General features: G+C 32.9%; 1 protein-coding gene, 1 long non-coding RNA gene and 1 pseudogene across 3 annotated transcripts; 2 read left to right on the top strand and 1 right to left on the bottom strand.

Moving 5' to 3' along the window:
- Positions 1–1,529: 1,529 nt before the first annotated feature.
- On the top strand, positions 1,530–4,029 carry LOC146959484 (zinc finger CCCH domain-containing protein 14-like). Its single transcript, XM_085741402.1, has 2 exons — positions 1,530–1,687; positions 3,123–4,029. The coding sequence occupies exons 1-2, from the start codon at positions 1,602–1,604 to the stop codon at positions 3,733–3,735; spliced, it is 699 nt and encodes a 232-aa protein (XP_085597528.1). The 5' UTR covers positions 1,530–1,601; the 3' UTR covers positions 3,736–4,029.
- Positions 2,912–4,639, bottom strand: LOC146959483 (uncharacterized). The gene is made up of 2 exons (XR_015025018.1): positions 4,415–4,639; positions 2,912–3,877 (listed from the first exon to the last, which is right to left on the bottom strand). It is a non-coding gene; the product is annotated as an uncharacterized LOC146959483 (long non-coding RNA).
- LOC146959482 (protein NRT1/ PTR FAMILY 7.1-like) lies at positions 3,892–8,828 on the top strand (annotated as a pseudogene). The gene is made up of 5 exons (XR_015025017.1): positions 3,892–4,030; positions 5,358–5,469; positions 5,555–5,772; positions 5,872–6,428; positions 7,958–8,828. The product of XR_015025017.1 is annotated as a protein NRT1/ PTR FAMILY 7.1-like (transcript).
- The last annotated feature ends 4,039 nt before the right edge of the window (positions 8,829–12,867 follow it).

The raw sequence follows: 12,867 nt of genomic DNA, 5'->3' as shown, positions 1-12,867 counted from the left end.
TAGCCGCATTACCAACTAATTTCCTCAACCGATGGTGGTTAAAAATGCCGGCATGAATATTTGGGTTACATACCCGCCAAAAACAAATTGTATAACTAGCAATGTTATAGTTTTAAAAGATAAAAGATGAGTTCACCTCAAGGGAGGTTGGATGTAAATCAGCCAGTGCTGATAATCTATGTGGTGGTGGTTCAGTCTGAGGGGAGGAATCTACAGAGGCAGTCTAATGTCCAAGTCAGAATTAATATCTAGTAATAGTAAATAGTGAATGGGAGGTAACTTCTACCTTGTATATAGTTGTTAAATGGGCTCCATAGAGGGCTTTATACTTTGGACTCATATAGGTAGTTCATTGGGCAAAGGCCGACTCCAGCATGGATGATCGAATGACATCTGCAGACTGATAGCTCATGAGTGTATGCCCTCAATATTTATGATCGATCTCTTTTGAAGTCAGCTTAGTACCCCAAATATAACCATAAAGTCCACAGCTAGATGCTATAATAATATGGAGAGTGTGCGGGTAAGTTAACCTCAACTCATCTTTATCTAGCTCGATTATCTGCACATCTAAACAACAGAGTATTTAATGCTAAAAACTTTTGTAGTTACTACATAAAATTATAACCTCCTTTGTTTTTCATCTTGAGGTAATGAAATATGTCCAATTTAGTTACTCTAGATATTTTAATTAAATTTATTTTAAAATCGTAACCTATATACTATGATAAAATTTGTGTTTTATGTCCTAGTGAACTTAACTCAGTTGGTATGGACAAATGAAAATATGCAAGGTCCGGGGTTCGAACTCCGACCACCACAAAAAAAAAATTTGTGTTTTATACTTTAAAAAGAGTTGAGTATTAACTGTGATATTTTTGGTAACTCTGATTTTGTCCCTAATAATAACTCTAGACTAGGGCTTCAATTTTTTAAAACAAGGGTCATGTCATGGTCACGATCTAGAATGCAATGCAGCATCACTATTTGATTATGATTCTCTTAATTATAAAATATCTACCTAACTAACAAGTGTGTGTGCGAGCGCGTCGGAATAGATATAATAAATGTTTGCAAGGAAGTAAAAAGAGGTTAATTGAATCTCATGTTAGAAGCAGCAAGCAGAAAAGTATTACTACTATTGGACTTTGAATCAAACACCTTACAGACGCCGCGATAAAAAAACAAATTAGAATGGTTGAAAATGCATACCTACGGCTACGGGCAGTGCAATAACGTTTAATTACTTACAGCCACCAACATCACTCACTCACACTCAGTGAGTTTGTAGAATCAACAACACTGCATGCATGTTTCGAATGAGAATGAAAGTTATGGGTGGGGTGATAGTTGCTCAGAATAAATGAAAAGGTTCAAACTCACTCAACGGGTGTTTGTTATGCGGTGTTTAATTGAGTTAAGTACACAAGGGAGAATTATAAGGAGTTTGAAGTGGTTTTATTTAAACTTAACCCGAAAAATGAAGATTAGTAAATAAATAAATAAATAAAGGTGAAGTGACTAATGAGCGTCGCACGCACGCACGCACGCGTGTCTTCACTCCGCACATTAATTAACATATAAAAGCAAATCAATCGGTAATGTATGTAGTTGGAAGAAGCTTTTTGAATGGATCGTCATCATCATCGCAAGAGGGGAACCACCTTCAATGGCAATGCTTCCCCGGGTTTGTCTTTTTCCTTCTTATTACTCTTCGTTTTAGCTTTATCACTTTCTTCTTTTTGCGTTTGCCAATTAACAATCATTAATTAATTAATTAATAATAAAAAACATTCAATTCAATATTCTTTCTTACTTAAAACTCACATCAAATCAAAGATACCATACATTCAATTTTAATAATGTTAGTGCAACAGAAATGGCAATGAAGTCTTTTCAACATGCTTTAGGGTTTAGGGTTCAGGTTCAAATCTTCTTTTACTTTTCTAAAATCAATTCGGTAATTAAATGCTACACCTTTACTGCTAATCACTTCTCTTAAGGTCAATATATATATTGGTTATGTACAAATTTCTCCAATCAATTAAATATCACTGATGCTCGGAAGCGTTATTCATAACGTACTTTGTTCAGGATTATGTTTTGAAATTTTGACACTATCTGGCATTCAAAATATATACATTACATGATCTGTGAGGATAATATTAACGTGTGTTGACTATTAGATTATATCGTTTATTTCTTATATGTGCTCTTGATATGCCTGTTGTTTATATTGTGAGTATTTTTGCCAAATGAATTATCTTGTCTTGTATCGAAGACTGTCATGAATTATCCCGTCCCCACCCCGCCCCATTGCCATGCCTAGGGTTAAGGCTTGGTTGTTTTTGTTGCAGGTTTAAGACAGTGTAGTGAATGTTGATATTAGGGTTTTACTTTTAGGTTGTGAATATAATGGTTTGAGCTGAAATAAACCATTGGCACTCTTCTACTGAGCAAACCCATCTTATGTTGATGCTGAATCTTATCTTGATTGTTGCAATATCTTTAACCTTTCTTTGCTAGGAAGTTTCCCTTGCAGGCCGAGGGCCAAATATATGATACTAATACTATTTTCACAATCTTTTACGATTCATATTCTGTGACCACTTTTCTGTTCAATTGGTCACTTTCTGTATTGTTCTTTATCATTTTTATCTGCATATGTTCTGATTTTCAACAAGCTATTTCTATTGTTATTAGGATTTTGGGATACACACTGCACATTTATACATCACCGAGAATTACTATAAGTTGAGATACCTAATTTGCATTAATTCACATTTTCATACTCCTCGTCCATCTTCTTGTCGCTTCTGTTTATATTGGGGATAATCTTTACTTTTTGTGGATGAAATAATGCTGATATTAGAATATATTGACGGATTATAAGTTGCACTGGGGCCATCTCTTTGTAACCATCTTGTACGTTAGAAGACACTGATGTATTATGCATCATGTGTTCGATAACTGTTTTTGTTACACCCCTGCACTCATCTGGTTTCGATCAAAAATGATTTGTGAATTGCAGAGACCATTCAAATATTTACTAATTTTTTAGTCTGAACAGATGGTTTATATGTATGTTAGTTTAATATTATATGCTTTCATCTATTATGCAGCACCTCTGGATGTCCATTTGGCGAGGGATGCCATTTCCTGCATTATGTTCCTGGGGGCTTTAAAGCTGTCTCTCAGATGATCAATGTCGGTAGCAGTCCTGCTATTCCACCAATTGGTAGAAATCCAAATGTTCCACCATCCTTCCCAGACGGTTCTTCTCCACCAGTTGCTAAGACCCGGTTGTGCAACAAGTTCAATACAGCTGAAGGTCGCAAATTTGGGGATAAATGTCACTTTGCCCATGGTGAGTGGGAGCGTGGCAGGCCCACGGTCCCTGCATATGAAGATACTCGCGCCATGGGACAAATGCAAAGCAGCAGTGTTGATGGGAGAATTGAGCCCCCACCTCCAGCTCATGGAGCTGCTGCCGGTTTTGGAGTGTCGGCCACTGCAAAAGTTAATATTAATGCTACCCTTGCTAGAGCTATCATTGGAAAAAATGGTGTTAACTCCAAGCAAATCTATCACATAACAGGTGCTAAACTTTCCATTAGGGAACATGACTCAGATCCTAACCTTAGAAATATTGAGCTTGAAGGCAGTTTTGATCAGATCAAACAAGCCAGTGCCATGGTCCATGACCTTATTCTAAATGTGAGTTCGGTCTCTTGACCTCCAGGAAAAAACATTACTTCACAGACTTCTGCCCCTGCAAACAACTTCAAGACCAAGCTGTGTGAAAACTTTACCAAAGGATCCTGCACTTTTGGGGAAAGGTGCCACTTCGCGCATGGAACAGATGAATTATGCAAGCCTGGAATGTGATAGAAATTTTAGTTTGCATTGTTTTTAGTGAGGATTGAACTGTGCAGAATTTTGTAGTTATCTATAATTTTGCCAACCACCTTTTCTATTTTGCGATATGGTAACTAATGGGTATTGGAGAGCTTTACCCCAGCTTCAAAAGGTCAGTTGCTTTCCTTTGTCACCATTTTTTAATTTTTATTGTTTCCGAAGAATCGAGCCAAGATGTGGTTTCAGTTTTGATTTTCATGTTTCTGTTATTTTTGTATTTTTAGTTTGAATATATTGGTTGTTCGCCAACATGATTAATGCAAGAGTCTCATGTCTATATATAAGGGTAGGATTCGAGGTTGCACAATTCATAAATTCAAATCGAAAGTGGAATTAAAAAAAAAAAAAAAAACTAGCTTCTATTAACTAACTTGACAGGGATTGGGTAGATTGAAAAGTTCACTGAAAGAGAAGACACGACAATGGGCATAATATATGTAATGTCATGGTTAAGATCATGAATGAAATATCAGATACAGAAATGACGAATACTTACCACAAAAGTGAAAATGGAATCAAATAATTAAAGAAACAGAAAGCTTGAAAATGACTATAGAAGATGTTAAGATTCATTTAATTAGGTGGCTGAAGTGACAAATTTATATGATTGAACTAAGCAGAGACTCATGTAGTACCGTTTCTTGTTCAGTATTCAGCATGCGCTATTTTTTTCCTATTTGTTTCTTGTTTGGTATATACTCTCTTTTTATAAAATAGTCTTTGGTAATTCTACAAGTCATCCTATAAAGCTTATAAAAATAAATCGAAAAAACCTTTAAACATACAAATCAGTTTTTTTTTAAGGAAATGATACATAAAAGTATAATTGACAAAGACATTGTTATTAGCGAGAGTTTTATTTTAGGAAGAAGTTGTTTTTTTATTTTTGAAAGTTTAGGAAGAAGTTGTTATTAAAAATTCCTTTTTCTTTAAAAAAAATAAATAAAAATTCCTTTAAAAAAAATTGAAATTTGAGAAGAATATTTATAATAAATGAAAAATGGACGATTAAGAATGAACGAAGGAGAATATTTTTTATGATAGTGAGTACAATATTGACTCCAAAGCTCTGGTCTAGTTGCAAAAATACAGCTTTGAATTTAAAAGATAATTACACCCCTAACAAACGCTACGCACCTTTGGAACAATGGCAGGGCAGGGTCTCTCATTTATCTATGCCCATTTGCAATTGCCTATGAGTCATACTCAACTATTATAAAAAATGAAAAATAGTTTTGAATGTAATTACGTATCTCCATTTAGCTGCACCGTAAACCTTTCGCATCAACTAGCATTTTTATAATAAAATTTAATTTATTTTCCCTTCTTTTGCTTTAAAAGTTTTAAGACATGGTGAAAAGGCAAATGATTACAAATATGTGGCAAGATGTTAAGTAAGCATATAGTAAATAATATAGATTTGCTTTACAAACAAATAGGTAGGTAAAATGGAAGGAAATGAGAATTACAGAGAAGAGGCTGTTATGGAAGAAAGTGGCAGAGCGAATGAGAATAGAAAAGGAGGAACCAAAGTTGCAACCCTCTTGTTAGGTACTACTACTACTTAACAAATGATTGTTAACTCTTTTTATTTGTTAGTTTTATTGATGAGTTTTTGAAGAATGAATGAATGCAGTGAATCAAGCACTGGCCACTTTAGCTTTTTTCGGAGTTGGAGTGAACTTGGTTCTGTTCCTAACTAGAGTTCTTGGTCAAGACAATGCCGAAGCTGCTAATAATGTGAGCAAGTGGACAGGAACCGTTTACATGTTCTCATTGGTTGGAGCATTTCTTAGTGACTCTTATTGGGGTCGATACTTAACCTGCACAATCTTTCAACTTTTCTTTGTTCTCGTATGTATACTATTAATTCATTGTAACTAACAATATTTTGAATTTTCTATATATCTTGTCCATTTCATATATGTGTATTTTTCTTATCAAATTGAATAGGGATTGGCACTGTCCTGTTTGTCATCATGGCGTTTCTTGATCAACCCAAGTGGATGTGGTAATGGACATATTCCTTGTAAGCCATCATCAATTGGAGTTAGCATTTTCTACTTTTCAATATATCTAGTTGCATTTGGTTATGGAGGACACCAACCAACCTTAGCAACCTTTGGAGCAGACCAATATGATGAGAAGAATCCAAAAGAGAGGAGTTTAAAAGTAGCTTTCTTCTGTTATTTTTACTTTTCCCTCAACGTTGGATCTTTGTTCTCCAATACTGTATTGGTGTATTATGAGGACACAGGGAAGTGGACAATGGGTTTCTTTATATCATTGATCTCTGCTATCATTGCCCTTTTGACCTTCTTATCGGGATCTCCTAAATATAGATACTTGAAGCCATCAGGAAACCCTGTGGTAAGGGTTGCTCAGGTTTTTACTGCTGCTGCTAGGAAATGGGCTGTTGCTCCAGCCAAGGCAGACAAACTTTTTGAGGTTGAGGGTTCTAGATCTGCCATCAAAGGTTGTAGAAAGATTCTGCACAGTGATGATTTACGGTAAGCTAGCTCTCAGATAAAACATTATTAACTTGAACCAAACAATGGGATATATATATATATATATATATATATATATATATATATATATATATAGGACATATCCTATGAGAATGCATTTCTTATATGAGAATGGTGAGAATAATTATGGACCCTTGGATCAAAAACAGATGACTGAGATTAAAAGCCTCATATGTGCCTCTCCTTATTCTATTCCTTCTCATAAACCCATTCAACTTCATCTTCTCCATATGAAGATGAAGATGAAGTTTGTTGGAGAAGATGAAGTTGAATGGGTTTATGAGAAGGAATAGAATAAGGAGAGGCACATATGAGGCTTTTAATCTCAGTCATCTGTTTTTGATCCAAGGGTCCATAATTATTCTCACCATTCTCATATAAGAAATGCATTCTCATAGGATATGTCCTCTATATATATAGGGTTATGTTACAAGACACCTTCATAAAAAGTAGTGTGGTGTCTTTTATCAAGTCACACCTTAAGGTGTGATTTTCACTTTTTTAGTTATAACTTTGATAAAAGACACCTTCATAAAAAGTAGTTGGTGTCTTTTAACAAATGCTCATAGAGTAACTTGATAAAAGACACCTTCACAAAAGGTGTCTTCTATCATAACCCATATATATATATATATATATATATATATATATATATATATAGGGATTTGCTAGAACACACCCACTAGTTTTTATGTGGGAGTGTTTTAGCAAGCTACACCTTAGGGTGTATTTAACTATTTTTTAGTTATAACTTGCTAAAACACACCTTCTAAAAAATAAGTGGGTGTATTTTAGCAAATGCCTATAGGAGTTGCTAACATACACCCACTTATTTATTAGAAGGAGTGTTTTAGCATCATTCACCTTAAGGTGTATTTAACAACTTTTTAGTTATATCTTTGCTAAAACACACCTTAATAAAAACTAGTGGGTGTATCCTAGCAAACCCCATATATATATATATATAGCAAGCAAGCTATATTAATTTCTAAAAAAGATGGAAGAAAGAACCAAACATTAGATGAATTTAATTAATAATATTAGGCAAATGTTAACATGTGCCCCAAGGGCACACGTTAAGAAATTTAAAATAGAAATAAATATCTTAAAAGTTGTGCATTCAACTTTATTCAACTTTTTAAAGTCAGCATTTTGTTCTTTTCTATGAAAAACTTCTAATTTTAGATTTCTTAACTTGTGCCCTTAGGGCACAAGATAACAAGACCCATAATATTATGACCTTCAACTCATTGGTAAGAGTTTTACCCTTTAACCCATTTCAAGAAACGTAGTATACATCTCCTATGTTACAATTGTAAAATGATTATATTATGACCTTATGCTCATTGGTAAGGGTTTTACCCTTCAACCTATCCCAAGAGACGAAGTTCAAATCTCCTCAATTACAATTGTAAAATGATTATTACTGCTACTTTAATTAATTAAAATATTATGAAACTTGAAACTAATTATATATGTGATTGTTGATGTTGACCATGGGGGTGCAGATTGATGGACAAAGCTGCAACCATTACACAGAATGATGATGAGCAGATTGGAAACAATCCATGGAGGCTTTGCACAGTGACTCAAGTTGAGGAAACAAAATGTGTGTTAAGAATGCTTCCAATTTGGCTATGCACCATTTGTTACTCTGTTGTATTTACACAAATGGCATCACTGTTTGTTGAGCAAGGGGATGTGATGAACTCTAACATTGGAGAATTTCGTTTGCCAGCAGCCAGCATGTCTGTGTTTGACATCTGTAGTGTGCTAGTATGCACTGTAATTTATCGCACAATCCTTGTTCCGTTAGTCGGAAGATTGATTGGTAATCCAAGGGGAATTAGTGAACTTCAAAGAATGGGAATTGGGTTAATAATTGCAATGCTGTCAATGGTTGCATCAGGAATCACAGAGATTGTAAGGCTGAGAAATATTATTCATGGGCAGAAAAGAAGTTCAATGAGTATATTCTATCAAATTCCACAGTATGTTCTGATTGGTGCTTCAGAGGTTTTCATGTATGTGGGTCAATTGGAGTTCTTTAATGGTCAAGCTCCAGATGGCATAAAAAGTTTTGGGAGTTCACTTTGTATGGCTTCAATTTCTCTTGGAAACTATGTGAGTAGCATGCTTGTTCACGTTGTCATGAAAATCACTGCAAGAGGGAATGACAAAGGTTGGATTCCAGAGAACCTAAACAAAGGGCACATGGATAGGTTTTTCTTTCTTCTAGCAGGGCTAGTTGTTTTTGATTTTGTGATTTACTTGTTCTGTGCTAAGTGGTACAAGAGTATCAATGTTCAAGGTGACCAAGAGGAGTTGGAGTTGGATGATGCTGATAACATTAATAGTAAAGTTATAATTTAGTCGGCATCCAAAGACCAATCTTTAACACTGCAACAGGATTGGAGCTGAGTAAAGCTTGTTTTTTCAATAATCGAGTTACAAGAGAGGAGAATAATATCCCAAAAACTTATTTGAATTACATTTAAAAATATACTTTTTTTTTTTGAAGAGGTTTCATTTGAAAATAAATGTATCATATACTTTCATTCATGGAGGGAGTGTATATTATGAAATATATGACGGTGTAACTGTAAGCTTCAAAGTGTTGTCATGATGGGGCCACCCACGGATGCAACGACATGCATCAAGTAGGCAGTAAAATTATCACTACATCTACATGTGATAGTTTCAAGTGAAGGGAATCGGAAACAGTTGGTAAGCTTCAGATTTCTAAGGGAATCATTCAATATTCACTTCATTCGTGATTAGAGAATTTATCTCTCATAATCTTTATATAATACAAAAGGATACTTCTATGAGCATAAGTACACGTGGCGCCTCATTTTGCTTCTACCATTTAATGCTCCTTAAACAAATTTTTTGCAATGCATTAGACATTTGATCAAGAAAGTTGACTTAATTGTGTATTATGTATTATGTATCCATTGCATTTAATATTTTTATCAACCAATTAGAATGGATCATGACTCATAATTTTTTTTTCTTAACCAATCAAAATAGATCATGACTCATTTATATTTTATGAGCCAATCAAAATTGATCTTGACATGATTTTTTTCCTATATATAGACAATTTGTTTTCATTATCTTCATCTACCATCTTCCTCTCATAAAATAAAAGACATTTTGTGTCCATAATTTAGGTTTCGAGTATACTTTTTATGATTGTTTTTCATTGTGGTTGTATTTATGTGCTTTTTGTTATAGCATGTAGGTGTGAAAATTCTGTATTTAGTTTTCCTTCATTTTTTTTATCCAGTTCCTTTTTTTTTTCTTCTTCTAATTAACTATTTGCATTTTCAGGGTAACAAAATTCATGCTATTGTATGAAGAAATATGATCTATAAATTCGAGAAGGATTTGAAAGAAGGAAAGGTCTACTTTGGTGTTGCGCTACAAATCTTGGATCTTATCAAACAATGAAACATGACTACAAACAAAATTTTTAGTTTAACACAAAAATGTGTACCTTCAGATATTTCAGTTCAGATATTGATTTGGTGTTTCTTATTATGTCATTTATATGTATAATACTTTTATTTTGTTCGGATTAGTTTTTTCATCGCAACATTATTTTCGATCTTAAAGAGGTAGTACAATCTATTTGGAGGCTTTGATAAACTTTTTTTTTTAAAGAATGATGTTTTGATAAACTTGATCATTTGTTATTTACACAAGTACAAAAAAGCAACCATTTTTAGAAAACTCCAATATTGTTTTAAACAATTGTAAATTTGAAACAATTAATTGGACTCAAAGTGGTTAATGAGTTCTACTAAAAGATGAATTATTTAAGAAAAATAATTTTTGTTAAGACTTTAATTTCCTCTTTGCTCGAATTACCCGGGTCCTTTTCCTCTGGGACCGGAGGGTTAACCCCAACAACAAAAAAACATATTAGATTTTTTCCAGTATATTTTTAAACAATTATATGAATAACAAGATAAATGATACACATAAATGTATCAATCATGCAAGATAAATGTCTTTTGTTACTAAATAATTAATGATACACATAAATGCATCAATCATGCAAGATAAATATGGAAGCTTGACCAAATAAATGAAGGATATTATTATGAATGTGTTATGAATAATTGAAAAAGACATTTGTACACCCCCCGGTCACTAATATAAGCAAAAGTTTGATTTTTAGATTCATTCATTAAATGACGTATGTAGTCTTTATTATAGACTACATACGTCATTTAATGAATGAATCTAAAAATTATATTAATTAATATAATTATAGAAAAAATAATTGCCCAAAAATCTCAAACTCCTTCGACCAACCCATAAAATAACCAGCAACTCACACTATTCTCTATACTCTCACAAAAAAAATGCACAATAAAGACTCAACAATAAAAAATTCAACATATGGCATTGAATTATATAATTAATATATTTTAATTTTTTATAACAATAAAAAATAGCTCAAGAAAAAAGCGCACCATACAAATATGTTCCTTTTTTTACTCATATAAAGATACTATCTTTTCCATTTATACATATGTTGAAAATGTGAGTTGCTTTTTTCTATAATAAAGACTACATAATTATATAATTAATATGTTGAAAAGTTTGATTTTTAGATTCATTCATTAAATGACGTATGTAGTCTTTATTATAGACTTTTTTTTTTTTTTTGAAGAAAAGTCTTTATTATAGACTACATACGTCATTTAATGAATGAATCTAAAAATTATATTAATTATATTAATTATATAATTATAATTACTTTAATTATACATAAAAAGGAACATATTTATATGGTGCGATTTTTTCTTGTGCTATTTTTTATTGTTATAAAAAATTAAAATATATTAATTATATAATTCAATGCCATATGTTGAATTTTTTATTGTTGAGTCTTTATTGTGCATTTTTTTTGTGAGAGTATAGAGAATAGTGTGAGTTACTGGTTGTTTTATGGGGTGGTCGAAGGAGTCCGAGATTTTTGGGTAATTATTTTACCAAAAAATTAGATTCAATTAAACAAACGTCACATGATTTTTTTTAAGGAAAACGTTACATGATTTTAAATTGTCTAATAAATATATATTTTTGTCAACTCAACATAACACATCGACAATTTACCATTTTCACCTGCCACAAAAGTCCAAAAGTGAATAAATTGAAATAATAGACGTTGAATGAAAAAAAAAACATATGGAAGAGAATGCCATATAAAAACTAAACTTTAAGATGAAAATAAACAAATGACATCGAAAAACTAAAAAACCGGTTGATAACAATATTGTGATTTTCGCATAATCCTACATTGAGTTTGATCATCTCAACATACAAAGATAATCCACACACGTGAGTTTGACACCACATCTTAACCTAAACCTTAAGAAATTATGTATATGGATCATATCACTTATATGTTGCTCAACATCTACTCTCACATCCAATGTGAAACTTTAGCTCACAGTCAACACATCAACATATCTCACTTAAGTATAAGACTCTCCGCAGCCGACATTTGTCACTGGGATTCACCCATGCTTCATTCGCAAAGTTGAACCGAGTTATAATATCATCATTGGACCTTATGGAAAGAGTCAACACTGGTGTTAATCTACTCATTAGACATAGAGCAACCACATAAATGAGAAAAATACATCTTCATCCAATGTTTTAATTACGACGAAATTCTAGCCCGTGCTTGGCACGGGTGTCCATACTAGTAAAGATCAATGTAATTGAGGGGGATGCTTGTCTGCTCCTCTCTCGAAATTCCTCATTTATTTTCAATGTTATGTTATAGGGTGATCTTGTCCAAACAAAAATGTTATAGGGTGTGATTGGTCATGTTTTTTTTTTCTTTTCGTAAATAGGCAATTACCCCCGAAATTGTAAGTTTCGTCAATTACACCTCTGAAATTAACAAAATTTCAATTACCTCCCTGAAATTGTACAACGTTGATCAATTTACCCACTCCGTCAAATTCTTCTGTTAGTCAACATAACGTTTTGCAAATATCTCCCTGAAGTTTTGCATTTATGTGCAAAATGCCCCTTGAACTTGAAAATTTATATATTTTTATTCTTATCCTTAAAAGTGATTGCATTATCACTGAATTGTGGATCATATTAGCTAAGTTTTGACGGTATACAACCATATATGTTCCCTGAAACGATCAAACATTAACCATGTATTAGAGCCTAATTATATGAAAGTCAGCATAACAAAGTACAACCACACCTGTCAAATGAAAAACTAATGCATAGGATACATAATGAAGCACGTAAATGACATATGATTGGCATAACCAAGAATTACCAAGATGTCAAAATATATGGCTTTGCTATTGCTAATTTTAACCACACCAAAAATTTCCACTTAATTTATATTGTGAGCATTGCACACTCTACA

Source organism: Medicago sativa, chromosome 1 (assembly GCF_051527215.1).
Source record: "Medicago sativa cultivar Bolivia chromosome 1, Bolivia_mono, whole genome shotgun sequence".
NCBI classification, from domain to species: Eukaryota; Viridiplantae; Streptophyta; class Magnoliopsida; order Fabales; family Fabaceae; genus Medicago; species Medicago sativa.
This window is presented reverse-complemented; position numbering and strand designations above follow the sequence as displayed.

Excerpts from the sequence above, each read along its gene's own strand:
- LOC146959484 (XM_085741402.1), top strand. The coding sequence starts at position 1,602 with ATGTATGTAGTTGGAAGAAGCTTTTTGAATGGATCGTCATCATCATCG. Across the intron at positions 1,688-3,122 it reads CAATGGCAATGCTTCCCCGG|CACCTCTGGATGTCCATTTG; the intron begins GTTTGTCTTTTT and ends TCTATTATGCAG.